The 15,479-nt window shown below is 54.9% G+C and overlaps 1 protein-coding gene across 3 annotated transcripts in view; it reads left to right on the top strand.

Annotated features, from left to right (window-relative positions):
- The window catches only part of Adgrd1 (adhesion G protein-coupled receptor D1), a 97,616-nt gene that overhangs the window by 12,343 nt on the left and 69,794 nt on the right, over positions 1 to 15,479 (top strand). For all 3 annotated transcript variants that reach the window (XM_048785887.1, XM_048785886.1, XM_015505634.2), the window contains 3 exons: positions 805 to 927; positions 9,737 to 9,916; positions 15,100 to 15,354. In XM_048785887.1, coding sequence (XP_048641844.1) covers positions 805 to 927; positions 9,737 to 9,916; positions 15,100 to 15,354 — 558 coding nt within the window. The remainder of the gene's footprint in view (positions 1 to 804; positions 928 to 9,736; positions 9,917 to 15,099; positions 15,355 to 15,479) is intronic.

The raw sequence follows: 15,479 nt of genomic DNA, 5'->3' as shown, positions 1-15,479 counted from the left end.
GTTCTCGTGATGGTGGATGTTGGAGAGCTGGCCCGGGCCAGGTCAATCAGGATGACCTGTGCTCCAGGTGCACCGGAAACATACTTTCTCCTGCCTCCTACATGGGGAGGGGGGCCTGAGTACTGACCCCTGCCCACAGGTGCCCGTGGCCCTGGGTGTTTATAATCATCACCCATTGGCTCCGTAGGCCACTTACGGCATCAGACACCTTCATGATGGGAGCCATGAAGCAGGTGTCTGGGTAGAGAAGTGCCTCTGTGGGATTTGTGCCCCCTGGGACTGTGCAGATGTCACCCTGGTGTCCCCTGGAGCATGGCCCCACAAGCTGTGGCTTCACACATGTGGGACTAGGGCTCAGTGGTAGCTTCACAGACCTGTTAGGAACATGCTTCACTGGGGAGTCAGTGCAGGTGGGTGGGGGGGGCCTGCGGAGCATGCGGGTGCCATTGGTGCTTGGGGACGGGGACCACCACCCTCTCGCTCTGGTGGCCCAACATTGGCAAATGGTATAGGTACATTATCATGACGCTGTAATAAATAGGAGATGCCAACATAACACAATTTCATAGGATGCAGTGACTTATTACCTAACATTTAGACTTATAAATTATTCATCGTTTAATTACTAATAATTAAATATTAACAATGTTATTAGCACCCTAGAACAACGTGGGATGCTGGGTGTGTGTATTGTGATGGTGGATATGGTGTGCATGTGTGGTGCTACCTGCAACTGCTGGGGTGTCCTCAGACTTCCAGGCTCCAGGCTGGCTCACGTGTGATGCTGTCCCTCTTGTTCCCTAGACATTGTGGAGGGGAAGGTCAACAAAGGCATTTACCTCAAGGAGGAGAGAGGCATGACGCTGCTCTACTATGGTAGGCTCCGGACCTCCTGCATCAGCAGCCCTGCCCAGTGCGGCCCTGAGGGTGAGTGCCAGGCCTCTGGGTGTCGGTTTCCCCACGGGGCAGCACCTGCCCCTCTGGCCAGGACTGCAAAGGCCCACTAACTGCAGAATACATGGAACTGCAAAGTGAGCTGGGGCGTGGGGGACGTGGGCAACTTGCGTCCTGACTGGAGGCTGGTGCTGGAGGGCCCAGTTCGGGCTTAGAGAGCTGCGAGACCAAAGTGCCTAGCCTTGTAGAGGGGAAAGAAGTCCTCCCTGAGACACAGGCCCCGACGTCACGCGCTGTGGTGTCTGTGGGCAGGAAATAGACGGCGTGGCCACCACAGCGTTATTTCTGGCTCTGGTCATGTGGGTGACAGGCCGGGCGGGGCGTGCCTGTTAACCCTTGCGCAGGTTTGCCTCTGTCAGGCCCAGGGAGGGTGGCGGGAAGCTGGATGGGACTGTCCCAGCCCGTGATTGCAGGCCTGTGCCCGCAGCAAGTCCACGTGTGCAAGAGGGAAACGAGGGCCCTTCCTGCCTGCTTCTCCCTGCAGCCTGCGCGTGCAGCCTGACTCCACACGGCCGCACTGGGCCGCACGGGAACCCTCAGGGACTGCCATCTGCTGTTGTCCAGCCAGCTGGGGGCCTTCAGGGTTTTCTTCCTTGAAGCAAAAGGAAAACGTCCATTTCTGGGGGGAAAGTTGACGCAGCCTCTGTGAGGCTCTGAGACTTGGGGGCAGACGGCCTCAGGCTACAGGTCACTGTGCTGGTTCTGGGAGACCATGCAATTCCCTAAAAATAAGCAAGTGCTGTACGAGCCACAGACATGAGGCAGCGGCGTTTTGGGCTTTGGGGACCTGGGATTGTATGGAGCAGCTCTGAGGTCGGCCACTCAGCTGGGCGCACAGACAGTATGAGCTGGTCCTAAGTCAGACCTCAAAACACACCAGGCTGTTTGTCTCTCCAAACCCCAAACAAACCCAGGCCCAGTGACAGCAGCTGGCAGCCAGGAGAACAGAGTGTCCCTGCCCCAGGCTTGGGAGGCGAGGTCTGTGAGGCCGCATCTGGCTTTCCAGGGAGCAGCTTCTATGGGGAAGGAGCCTCTCCGCAGATTGGGCTGCAGCATGGGACTTGCTCTGGATTGGGGCTGAAAGGGGTGGGCCCAGGTGTCTTGTGACTGACACCATCCCAGGTGCCCACTGGATGGGAGATGGTGGCACCGAGGGAAGGGTGGCTTTTGGAAATCAGAGTCCTGACAAGTTCCCCAACTCCAAGGCCAAGAACTAGAGGCCTTGGAGTGAACTTTGCCCTAAGTCCATGCACAGCTTGTCAGACGCAGGGTTAAAATTTTAATTAGCTGCCGACATTGAAAAAAAGGAGACTTTTACCAGGCTCGGCACGCCTGCAATCCCAGCTACTTGGGAGGCTGAGGCAGGAGATCAAAAAGTTGAGGCCAGCCTCAGCAACTTGCCAAGAATCTAAAAAATAAACAACCAAAACAACGATGAAACAAAACAAAACAAAACAACCCCAGAACAAATAGAAAATGTCAAGGATTTCTGATTTTCTTGAGAAATTGCTTTATGTTGTGCCTCTGTCTCTAGACCACCATGGCCCCCTCCAGGCCACCGTCCTCAGCTTCCTGCATGTGACCTCAACCGGGTTGGCAGGTTGGTATGTCCAGGGCTCCTATCCAGGGCTGATCCTTTCTATGGTGGCCTGGGCAGCCACACAGCTTTGAGTGGACCTCTTTATCAGTAAACAGGTCAATGAGCTTCACCCCGTGTGCCTCCCATGTGCCTCCCATGGTGTGTGAAGACCAAGGGACAGACCGTGGCACCGGAGGCCAGCCGTGGAGGGGCTGCTGGGGTCTGCAGCCCTCTGGTGGCGGCTCCAGCTTCTTTCTGCAGCAGGGTCTCTCCCCAACAGGACAGCCGTCTTCCTGCCTTGGGGTCCCTCTGCCTTGGGCGGCCGTGGTTGGACTCCCCTGGCCCTGGCCCACCTGGAGCCTCAGGATGCACCATCCTGGTCACCCACACTCGGCTCTCGCTTGCTCAGCCCTGAAGAAGTGGGATGTCCAGAGCTGGAGTGAGGAAGACCTGGGGCTTGCCTTGCGTCCTGCCCTGGGGACAGCCTCCTGCCCTGGGACCACCTGGAGCCCTGGGGGGTGTCCCTCACACGTGCACTTGACATCATGGCCAGACCCAGGAGGAAGCCAGGAAGCCTGAGGCAACTGTGTCTGGGACACGATACTGGCGAGATGGACGCTGGCCCTGGAGAGCTGGACTTTTCTCCCTGTGTCTGGATTTCGGCCTTGCAGAGCACCGGGTGCTGGGCCCACACAGGTTGCTGCACCCACACGGGGTGATGCATGCATTTCCCACTCACTGCTTTTGGTCAGGGGCTTTTCCTGGGTCCCAGGACCCAAACAAGGTCATCTGCCCAGCATTGTCCAAATCAAAGTCTCACAGTGGGAGGGGTGCGAGGTTGTGTCAGGGGACACTGGAACGTGACAACCGAGGGCTGTGCTCTATTTTAACACGATGTCTCATGGAGATGTGTTTCCACGCGTCACTCAGGGTGAGATCATCAGGAGGGCAAATGTCCAGAGCAGGTTGATTCGATCGTATTTCATAATAATACGGGCAGTGTCTGGACATGGCGGAGGTCGCACAGTTAGGACTCGGAAGACGTGGACGGGCCCTTGGGGATCTGTCCAGCCACCCCCTCCACACTTGGTGGGGGACATGGAGTGACAGCCCATTATTCTTTTTTTTTTTTTTTTAAAGATAGAGGGAGAGAGAGAGAGAGAATTTTTAATATTTATTTTTTAGTTCTCGGCGGACACAACATCTTTGTTTGTATGTGGTGCTGAGGATCGAACCCGGGCCGCACACATGCCAGGCAAGCGCGCTACCGCTTGAGCCACATCCCCAGCCCCCATTATTCTTATAATAAGACCAACGTTTAAGGAGCGAGGACCCCACCCCAGGCCACTTTGCATTCCTCATTCCAGAGCCGGGTGTCCTTTCCGCTTGTATTTTCAGCTGATTTTTAAAAAGAATGTGTTGGGAGGGGGTGAGGCACGAGCTCTCCAGAGAGTGGCCATCTGAGGAGCCTGGCTGTTCCCTGCATTCTCAGCGAGAGGACTTCCTTCCCTCTGCTCCCACCCACGCAGCTCCTCCAGCATCTGCTTCCTGCATCCTGTGAGCTGTGGGGGGTTTGCCTTTTGGCAAACGGGTTCCTCCGGGGGAGGCTTCATGGCCACCAGCTGCTAAGTAGAGGAGCCGTGGGGGCCTTGGAGAGAAAGGCCATGGGACACTGCCGACCCCAGGGATAGTTTATGTGCTTTCACACCAGGGTCTCCTTCCACCTGCTTCCCGGTGTGAACAGGGGCTGGAAGGCCCCTCCCTGGGTGGTCCTGGCAGACCCGTCACCCTCAGCAGGCCCGCCAGCTCCTGGCTCCCAGGCAGGGACCTGCTCCTGGCAGGTGCTCCTGTCCTGGGTGCCTGCAGTCCCTGGGCGTGTCCTCCCCAGGACTTGCAGTCCACAGGCCTGGTTGCTCAGGTCTCCCTTACATGGCCTTTGGCTCTGTGAGGACGGTGTCTCGGCCACCACTCCTCCAAGTGCCTGAACTCTGCACATCTACTGGACAGGTGCGTCCAGGCCGACCACCCTGCTGGTGCCTAGGTCTCTTCAGAGGCCTCCAGTCAGGTGTGCCGCTATGGGCCGTGGCTGCCACAGGGTCCCTTCCACAGGCAGCAACCTGGGGTGTCTATTGACGAGAGGGGGTGGCCCTACTGCTCATGCCAGGCATCCCCGCCACAGTGAAAGGTCAAGTGACAGTGAAGACAGGCACCTCCCAGCACGGAAGGGTCCACCATAGAGCTGCTTCACTTGCTTGTTCCCGTCTCCGGGGGATCGACTGCTGTTGGTGATGGTGATGCTGTTTGACATGGAATAAACCACAACCTGGGTGATGGCCAGAGGAAGAGGAGGAGGAGGACCAAGAGGAAGAGGAGGAGGACCCACCTTGGACCCCTCTGACGTTGGAAAGCCGTTCCGGACACTGTGCCACATGCTATCTTGAGTGACTTCCACGTGGCCTTTGATCGGTTCAGCTTTGAGGGCTTCTGCTGCCTCCAGGAAGGCGTGTACCTGTGGGACCCCTCAGCTTTCCCTTCCTCCCTCCGTGAAGGTGTCCTGCTCTGTCCCCTGAAGATGCCCAGACCTTCCCCGGCTCTGACAGCACGGAGCGGTGGCTAGAGGACCTTCCTGCGCACTTCCCTCTCTTGGGCCTCAATGACTCTCTTCCCTTTGTGTGAGGTCATTTAAAAAGCTGTCAGCAAAATGCTGCCCTTGTTGCAGGGTGGAGACTGAGAATGGACTGGGGATTACCAGCCCCGTGTGGACTCAGCTGCTGTCCTTCTTGGGTCTCTGGTTCAGGGGACCATAGTGAAGGAAGTGGTCCTCAGAGAAGCTTTCATCCACTGTGCCCGCCTTAGAGATGGGGTAACTGGGCCCACGGCAGGGCCTTGGTGGCCTCTAGCCTCGATGTCTCTGGTGCTCCTGGGTTGGCCACGAGGCTCCCGACCCTGCAGTCTCTGCTGCCCACACAGGCTGGCTGGGAGGAGCTGGCAGCTGGTCACTCCATGGCGGAGAGACTCAGCCCTGGGGCGCTGCTCATCTGCCTCTCTGTCCTGCATGGAGCCCACACTGGATGGAACCCCAGATTCCGGAGGTTCCCTTTGCGTCACCTATGCACTTAACAAAGAGAGAAACTCGGATTTGATTCTAGGGAGCTTGGTCGACTAAGCCAGTCCAACTTCCCGAGAGGCACCGTAACCCTGGGCGACCGGGCCAGACCCTAGGCCTTTCTGGCCCAGAACCATCTTTTGTTTCTTAAGGTGTTAAAAAAATTGTTTTCTGAGATAATTGTAAATCAATAAATGGTTGCAAAAAATAATGAGATCTCATGCGTCCTTCACCCATGTCCCTGGACGCCAGCATCTTGTATAACCACAGGACAAAACTAACAGCCCACTGACCTCATTCAGAACATACGAGCTTCACCTGCCCCTTTGAGGGTCTACAGGTCTTTGGAAGTGGCAGACTCGGAATGATTTGGGTTTCTTAAAAATTTCAGAATTTGCTATTGCTTCTTTGTCCAAGGTTTCCGGCTTCTGAGCGCTCATGCATGATCGCACTCTCTCTCTCTGTTATGGGGACTAACCTCTGGGTGCTCACCCACTAAGCCACATTCCCAGCCCTTTTTATTTTTTATTTTGAGACAACTTAGTGAGAACTAAGTTGCTCAGGGCCTTGCTAAGTTGCTGAGGTCGGCTTTGGACTTGCCATCCTTCTGCCTCAGCCTCCTGAGCAGCTGGGATTACGTGGCCCTTCCACCCAGCCTGACTCAACAGTGTCTCTTTTGGCGATTTTGTCATGAGTCTCAAAACTCTGTGGGTACCAAGTGGACTTTGGTCTGTGCATTTCTGGCCAACCCTCTTGTCCATTCCTGACCGTCTCTCTGTAGTGCACGGAGCTCTCCGGGCACTAGCCCTCTGCCTGGGTCCTATGGCTTCTGCTGGGAGGCCAGGCTGGCAGCTAGGGGTCCTGTGACATTTGGCCACTGGTGGCCTCTGCCCCTTCATGCTAAGTTTGGACTGGTCACTCACATCCCACAGGCCGGGGCAAGGAGCACTCCACAGGCTCCCTAAGAGGTGAGTGGCTGAGCCTCCATGTCTACAGCAGTGGAGAGCCCTTCTCTGCCTGGACACTGTGGCAGGCTGACAGGCAGCCCTCCAAGAGGCCCAGGTGCTCATGCCCTCAAGCTGGGACTGGCTGTTTTGTTGGGAGGATGAAGAGTTAACACTTGTGGAGGTCATGGGGGAGCCAGCCAGCTGCTAGGAAGTGGTCCCCAGATTCTGGAAATCACACCTTGAACGTACAGCGCTGTGCACACGAGGAGGGAGCGGCCTTCTCGTCTGCTAGAAGCCACGTAGACCTGTCCCTGCACCATCGGCTATGTGGGGTACACATGGCAGATATTTCTGCCACCTGCCACATCTGATTCCTGGGTTTTGTTCACCATCCGTCTTGTTGAAGGCCTTTCCTTGGTGTCTGGACAGAGAGGCACCCAGGGCTCAGCAGTGTGGACTCCCCCTGTCAGCACCCTGCTCCTCTCTGGTGCCGTCTGTTTTCCCTCCTCTGAACCAAGTTCATGACACGGTCCCCCACGTGGCACTCTCAAGGTCCCTGTGCATCTTTTCAGACCCCTGGAGATGCAGTCAGAGGTTGGAGCAGGCAGGCCCTACCGGGCCGGAAGCCAGGCCGAGCCAGCTGACACAAAAGGCTGGCCTCCACTACGGGCCTTCCGCCCACTCTGTGTCCCCGGGTTCAGCGCCAACCCACATTTCCATCTTAATTTTTATTACCTGACCCTTACCTGACATTGTGTTGAATTTTTTATTTTTATTTTTCTTCTGGCCAGAGAGACATTAGGCCAAGACAGGATTATTTTTAATTGAGTGAAAGGAATTTTTAAATGCAGCAAGTTTTTGTAAAAAGATTGACTTCTGTGAATTCCACTGGGAATACGTTTCATAACAGGAATTTCACAATGTGCTGTGCTCACTTCCCTGTGAAATTGGCTGTTCCTAAGTGCAGAGACACAGGCAGGCTGAGGTTGGCGCTGGCCACCACAGTGCAACGCAGGCTGCGGGGGGGAACAGCTGGTCTGGCCCCGGAGCCCTCCTCAGCCATGCCCCAATGTGCAGGGGTGAGTGTGGATGCGGGCCAGGCCTGATGTCACTGCATGCTCCTGAAATGGCACCTCCGTGATGGGGACAGGTCACGGGCGTCCCCAGGGCTCTGCTCTGCAGGACCCTCCGTGGCTCAGGCTCCACGCTGGCACCTCCCAGAGGTCCAGGAAGGTCTGGGTCCCCTCCGGCTTTTGAGATTCTTCTTTTTAAAAAACACACTTTTGGTCATCACACAGCAGTTGTGCCTATTTACGGGGCACAGTGAGATCTTCTAGGCATGTATATGGCGGGCACTGGGCAGATCAGGGCAACAGGTACCTCTGTCACCCCACAGGCTTGTCATTTCTCTGGTTGGGGACGCTCCAAATCACAAGGTTTCCTCTTCTGTGAAAAAGTACAAAGGAGAAATTCCAAGCCGGGGCGATAAAAATTGTGCTATTTCCCATGTTCCTATCGATGGCATCGGCCTAAACCCACCGTCTACAGAGCAGGTCGCCCTTGCAGGCCTTTGGAGGAGTCGCCTCCATGTGCTGATCCACAAGGCATTGCCCAAGTGTGGCAGTAGAGGACGCAGGTCATACAGGTGATCAGGGGCTCTCAGAACTGTGTCCTCAACCTCATCTGAAGCTAGACCTAAAGTGACTTTGTTGCCATTTATATAAATAGACATAGACCCAGGACAAGTGCAGCCCCCTGCCTAGCCTGGCCTGTTTCCATCAACCCTGGGCAGGTCACAGGCACGCTGTCACCACAGTGCTGTCCAGCAAAGAGGGACCAGGCAGGCGGCTCAGTCCACCTTACATCGAGTCCAGCAGGTGGCCAGCTTAGCGGACATGCACACGCCACCTACTTCTGTTCTCGCACACCAGGGAAGGCAGGCGGGCGGAGATACCTGCAGGCAGAGGAGCAGCAGAGGGGGAGAGGCCGCCAGCTCCACAGCGCAGCCCTGGGAGGCCTCAGTCCAATGGTCCACCTCCACTGGCTGGAGCCACCATGGCCCTGAGCCAGGGCCACCCAGACCTTCCCTGTCAAGAGCCGCTGGTCTTCAGGTTCAGTCTGCATCTGGGGAGGGAGGGACACGTCCGCCCTGTCCGAGCTCCTGCACACCAGTGCTGGGGACAGGGACTACCCAGTCCAGCAGAGCGTCGGGTCTGGACTTGCTGCCGTGTCTCTACCAGTCTCGCGGGTTCAACTCTGGGACTTGAGCTGCACAGACAAGGAAACCCTAGAAGCTGCTTCTAGGCAGCTGAAAGAAAGTTCCCGATGGGATTTACCCGAAAGGCATAGAATTTGAGGTATGGGGTGGTGGGGGGACTAGTTTCCACTTCTATTTGGACTATTCCTTCTAAAATGTGAAGAAAACCCTAAGACTCAACATGCGGCTGTTTAAAAAAGCTGTGAGTCCTGGTTAGGATGTGGCACAGCTCGGACATAAAAATGACGGGTGGAAGAGTGTTTACGGACGGGAGGACGCTCATAGGTGGTCAGCTCCTCCAAGAACAAGGTTTATGAGTGTGTGCATGGAACGGATCCTTTCTCTGCAAATAATGTTTCTGGTGGAGATTTTCGGGGAACTCCGTGCCATGGGTCTGGTGAAGGGGAGGAGCCCAGGCTGGTGTGTATTTCTGTCTGTGCCACAGGTTAGGCAGCTTTTGATCTCTATTGGCCACTGGGTTGGTGACCTTGGGCAAACTGGCCTCAATGGCCTCCGCTGTGTCATGGGGGTGGCAGCAGGGTTGCTGCACTCTAAAAAGAGGCAATTCAGCTGCATTAATTCAGATGCACATCTGTGATTTCAGTGATTTGGGAGGCTGAGGCAGGAGAATTGTGAGTTTGAGGCCATCCTCAATAACTTAGTGAGATTCTACCTGAAAATAAAGAAATTAAAAGGGCTGGGGTGTAGCCCAGTGGTTGAGCACCCTTGGGTTCCATCAAAAAACAGAAAAGGAGGTAATTTATATGAAACTTTTAGAAAAGTGCCTGGCATCCTGTGAGCCCTAACAGATGGCGGCTGAGAGCACCAGGTGCTTTCTGGGCTCTGAGCAGCTCTTCCCTCATCCTTCCACTGACCCCCTTCTCTCTCCTCAGGGGTCACATTCTCCTTCTTCTGGAAGACGCAGGAAGAACAGTCCAGACCCATCCCTTCTGCATATGGGGGACAGGTCATCTCCAACGGGTTCAAGGTCTGCTCCACAGGCGGCAAAGGCTCTGTGGAACTGTACACGCGTGAGAATTCCATGACCTGGGAGGCCACCTTCAGCCCACCGGGTGAGTGTTGGCACAGTCCCAGTGACAGCCATGCAGGACCACCCGAATGGCGCTGTTCCCCACACTCCTGCCCTGGGTCCCCGGTGTGATGCATGGTGATGGTTGCTGCTGCATGTTTGCACACGCAGATACAGCAGTGCAATGTGGCAGCTCGGCTCCCCAGCACCTCCCTCCCTCCCCCTCCGTCTCTGTCCGCTGTACTCTACTGGCCTCCCTTGAGTTCTGTGAGACCCCTCCCCACTTTTCCCCTCCTGTTTCCTCTCCAGCTTCCTCATATGGGGGAAAACATGCGACCCGTGACCTCCTGAGCCTTGTTTATTTTGCTTGACATAATGCTCTGGGTTCTACCCATTTTCTTGCAAATAGCATGATTTCATTCTTCACGGCTGAAGAAGACCCATTGTGCATCTCCACCACACTTGCTTTTTTGGGGGGGGGGCTTCCAATTAATTTATTAATTAATGTTAAATGAATATATAGGGCGGGGTTGTAGCTCAGTGGTAGAGCGCTTGCCTCCCATGCGTGAGGCCCTGGGTTCAATCCTCAGCACCACATAAAAATAATAATAATAATAAATAAATAAAAATAAAGATATTGTGTCCATCTACAACTAAAAAATTTTTAAAAAATGAATATATAAAACATAACATTTTCATTTTCATCTGTTGTAAGCATACAATTCAATGACATTAAATGCATGAAATACATTCACAATGCTGTGTGACTGTCACCACCATCTAGCCTTAAAACTTTTTGTTATTTTTTTATTAATGAATTTATTTATCTTCATTAGGCATATATGACAGCAGAATGCATTTTGATTCATTGTTCACAATTGCAGCACAGCTTTCCATTTCTCTGTTTGTACATGGTGTAGTGTCACACCACATGTGCAGTCATACACATATCTAGGTAATGATGTCCATCTCGTTCTACCATCTTTCCTGCCCCCATGCCCCTCCCTCCTCTTGGCCCAATCACAGTTCCTCCATTTTCCCCATGCCTCACCTCATTGTGGATCAGCATCCACTTATCAGAGAGAGCATTCAGCCTTTGGTTTTTGGGGATTGGCTTACTTTGCTTAGCATGATATTCTCCAATTCCATCCATTTACCTGCAGATGCCATGATTTTATTCTCTTTTAATGCTGAGTAATTTCCACTGTGTATCTACACCACATTTTCTTTATCCATTCATCTGTTGAAGGGCATCTAGGTTGCTTCCACAGTTTAGCTATTGTGAATTGAGCTGCAATGAACATTGATGTGGCTGCCTTACTATAGTAAGCTGATCTTAAGTCCTTTGGGTATAGATCAAGGAGTGGGATAGCTGGGTCGAATAGTGCTTCCATTCCAAGTTTTCAGAGGAATCTCCACACTGCTTTCCAGAGTGGTTGCACCAATTTGCAGTCAGGGGCTCCTTCTTCAAGAGGCTCCCTGGGCAGGTGACCAGGAAGGCGGGCTGTGCCTCTGGCAAGCAGATTCTTGCCGGGTCAGACCTGGGCCTGCAGCCCTGAGCAGGAGCTCCGGCCTCATGCAGGTGGCTGCGGGAGCCTGGGTTTCCATGTCAGTATCAGGGGACTGGGTGACCCTGCAGATGCTCAGCTGTGGCAGGGGTCCGGATGGAAAGTGGTGAGCTGAGGGCGGGGGTCAATCCCCCTCCTGCCCCCACTTCCAGGTTTACCAGGTGGTGAGAGAGTGTTTGGGGTGTGGAGGCTGCATATTCAGAGAGCAGGGGTGGGGGGCGGATGTGGGGCACTGGGTGGCGAGTCGTGTTGGTGAAGGAGGGAGGGTGCAAGTCAGCAGAGGGGCTGAGCTCATGGCTGGGGGAGAAGCCGCAGAGTTTCTGCTGGGGGGGTTCTCAGTTTCTCTGTTATGGAGTTCACCTGCAGGGTGAAGTCACAGGTATGGGCGGGGGTAGTGTGGGGAGGCTGGGGAAGGCCTGCAGTGGACACTGGAGAAGGGGAGAGGTGACCTGGGCTTCTGGAGGACTTCAGGGTAGTGTTCAGGGAGGGCCCATGTGAAGGCCCCAGAGGGCAGGGCAGAGGTTGGGATGGTGACCCAGAAAGGCCTAGGCTGGTGCTCTGCCCAGGAAGTGACAGGTTTGCAGCACTCAAGGGGAACCCTGTCTGGCTTAATGGAGGGAGGGCACGTGGCCCACCAGACTCTGGAGCCAGGCAGCCTGGGCCAGGTCTGGGCCCTGTGCTTGTAGCCACGTGAACCTAGACACCTTCCTACCCCACCTGCTCCCTCAGTTTCCTCATTGCAATGTGAGTGACAGGATTGCTTCACAGGGAGCCTGAGCCCAGGGAGACAGAGCCTCCAGGGAGTCCATAGGCCCACAGGCCCAGAGCCAAGGGGCGCGGGGTCTGGACGTGTCCGCCTGTGCTTGGGAACGTGGGGAGCATACGCTCTGAATTAGCTCCCAGACCCCCTGGGCAGGAGATTGCCAGCCCCGCTCCACACAGCACCGCCCAAACCTTGTCGAGAACTCCCACTGCCGCTGTCTGGGCTTCAAATCTCAGCACCTCATCTCTGTGCCCTTGGTCTGGCGGGACAGACAGAACCAGACACCTAGCAGGTTCTTTGAACTTGAACTTGAACGTGTATTAAGATGAACTCAGCTGTTCCCACGGGGAAACAGGACTGTAAACGTCCCTGCAGGGCAGCGTGCTCTTCACTGGGTCATCGCTGGGATTTGTCCTTCTCACTGTGGAACCCAAGGGCAATGAAACCTTGGGCCTGTTTGGGATCCAAGTGTCCAGAGGCTCAAGATTATCAGAAGGTTGCACAGTCCTGAGCGAGAGGCCCTGATGTACGGCTGGGTGATGTGCAACCAGCGGGCAGGAGGACGTGTGTCCAGAGGACAGCCAACCAGAGGCTCATGACATGTTGGATGACCATCCATGTTGGACGCAGCTTCCTATGGCTGAGCACGGTCCGCATGCCAGGGTAAAGGGCGCCTGAAGGCTTACTGTGGAGCTGCCCAGGTAGCCAGGAGGCTGGTCTTCCTGCCACGTCACGGCTACATCACAGCCACATTGGCTGCTGTCACACACGCTGCGTCAGAGATGAGGGGGCTGCCCAGGGTGGGGGCTGAACGGGGACTTCAATGCTTCTGTGGTCCCATGCTGGGCTGCTTAGGCCATGTCTCTAGAAAATGTTCTGAACAGTTCCGGGTCTGACCATGAGTTGTGATTTAATTTTAGAACTAAGACTTCCCAACCTCTCTTGGGAATAAAGAGGGGCCATGGGGGGCTTTTTGTGCTGATGGCAGGTGAGGTATGTGGGGGCTGCCTCCTAGCTGCAGAAGTCACCCTTCGCCCTTCTGTGCCCTGCGGCCGGCCCAGAACTGAGTCCTCAGGGAAAGCAGGGTCCCCCTGACCTTCTCCCAGCCTCTCTGCAACTCTGCTGTGCTGTTTTTAGTGGACTTCTGTGTTTCCCACCCTTTCAGACCCCAGCACAGCCAGGTGTGGCGAGAGCCACGTACCTCCTGTCCCCAGGCACCCCACTGTCACCTGCTCTGCAGAGGGGCCTCACTGTGACCATGAGCCCACGGTGCCATGTCATGGTAGCCCCAGCCTGCGGTCCACCTGGGGGTCCACTCCTGGTGTTGGACACCCTTGGGGCTGGTGAGGCATCTGTCCAGACCTTGAGCCTGTCCTGGGCGGGCTGTGTGTCTTCTCATGGCTGAGTCACAGCCGTGCATTGTGGGTAACAGTGTCTGTCGTGTCTTTTGCAAGCCCTCCTCATGACGCTGTCTTGCAGAGCGGAGGTCTTTAAAGTCTTGGTGACGCCCAGCTGCTGTGGATTTTGTCCATGGTTCCATAGCAAACAGCCGTCACCAGACCCAGGCTCATCCCCTGTTTCTCCTGTCATTTCCAGGAGCATCACGGTTTTGCATTTTGCTTTCAGGCCTGCCATATGTCTTGGATTAATCTTTGCCATGGTGAGAGGGTCTGGGTTTATTCATTTTTACCTTTGCACTGAGTGCCCAGCGGTCTGGTGTTACTGGGTGGAAAGGCCAGCTTTGCTCGAGGGTATTACCTTTGCCCTTTTGCTGAGTGTCAGTGGATGGCCACTGCTGGTCCTGCCCAGGGCTGTCCACCCTGTCCCCTGCTTGCCTTCCCTGCCCACGCCGCACCTCCCTGCCTGAGTACTGCGGCTCTTTAGGGAGTCTTCAAGGCAGGGGGGTCAGTCCCCCAGCCTTTTTTTCTCCTGACTCTGTGGGGCTCTTCTTGGCATTTCCTCTTTATGGACTCTCGGACCAATTTGTTGCTATCCAAGAAATCATTTGCTGGGGTTTTCCTGGAATCTACAGAGCAACCCGGCGGGGAGAACTGACCTCTTGCCAGTATTGAGCCCACCTGTCCACGGACATAGGAGGTCTTTCTATTAGTTTAGTTCTTGTTTAGTCTCTTTCATTGGTCTTTTGTAGTTTTCCTCGGATCTTAGGCATTGCTTGTCAGACTTATACCAAAGTATTTCTTCTTCTCTTCCTTTTTTTCAGGGCCAATGTTAATGATACTTTTTTTTTTTTTTTTTAAATTCCACTTGTCCTTTTCTTGCGGACAGAAAGGTGGCTGATCCGCTTGTTCACCTGTACTCTGTGATCTTGCTGTAATCAGGAACCATTTTCAGGAGGTTCGTTTTGTATTTGTTCTTATTCTTCAGGGTTTTTCTTTGTAGACAGCCACGCCATCTGCAAAGATGATTCTGTCACCCTTCTCAACATGCAAGCGCGTACCTTTTCTCTCTTGTCTGTGACATTGTCAGTGCCACCCAGGGTGCTGGAGGCCCTGTGAGCAGGACAACCTCCCACCCTTGCTCCTGACAGGCTGTGTTTTCAACTGGGTTCCGGGTCTGATTGACAGGTGCTCGTGTTCTGCATTTTAAAACTATTTTTTCCCTTTTGCTTGTGGTCACTTAGGTCAGTGACTCCTGTGTTAAAACGGTGAATCTCTGGACCTGCTTTGGGGATTTGGGGAGGGAGGCAGAAGGGCAATTTCTTCCCTGTGCTCCAGAGAGCTGATGGAAGTTGGGTCCGTGAGGTGGCCTTTTTAGGACTGGCCAGGACCAGCAGTGACAGTCATCAGGAAGAGGGTGTGTGTGGCAACGGAGAAGACGCGTGCGTGGGGCGCTCATGCCGACGGTGCTCAGGATGCTGTCTTGGCTCTTCTCCAGGTCCCTACTGGACTCACGTCCTCTTCACGTGGAAATCCAAGGAGGGCCTCAAGGTCTACATCAACGGGACACTGAACACCTCTGACCCAAGTGGGAAGGTGTCTCACGCCTATGGAGAGCCCAGCGCCAACCTGGTGATTGGGTCTGAGCAGGACCAGACCAAGCGCTACGAGAATGGGGCCTTCGACGAGTTCATCATCTGGGAACGCGCCCTGACCCCAGATGAGGTGGCAATGTACTTCACAGCTGCCATAGGTCAGTGAGCGCGATGGTGTGGGCAGGCCTGGTGCGTGCTCCAGGCATCCCTGGCCCTCCTCCCTCCCCAGCCCTCCTCCCCTCCTCAGCTGTCCTCCCTCCCCAGCCCTCCTCCCCTCCCCAGC

This window comes from Marmota marmota, unplaced genomic scaffold, assembly GCF_001458135.2.
Source record: "Marmota marmota marmota unplaced genomic scaffold, marMar, whole genome shotgun sequence".
Taxonomy (NCBI): Eukaryota; Metazoa; Chordata; class Mammalia; order Rodentia; family Sciuridae; genus Marmota; species Marmota marmota.
This window is presented reverse-complemented; position numbering and strand designations above follow the sequence as displayed.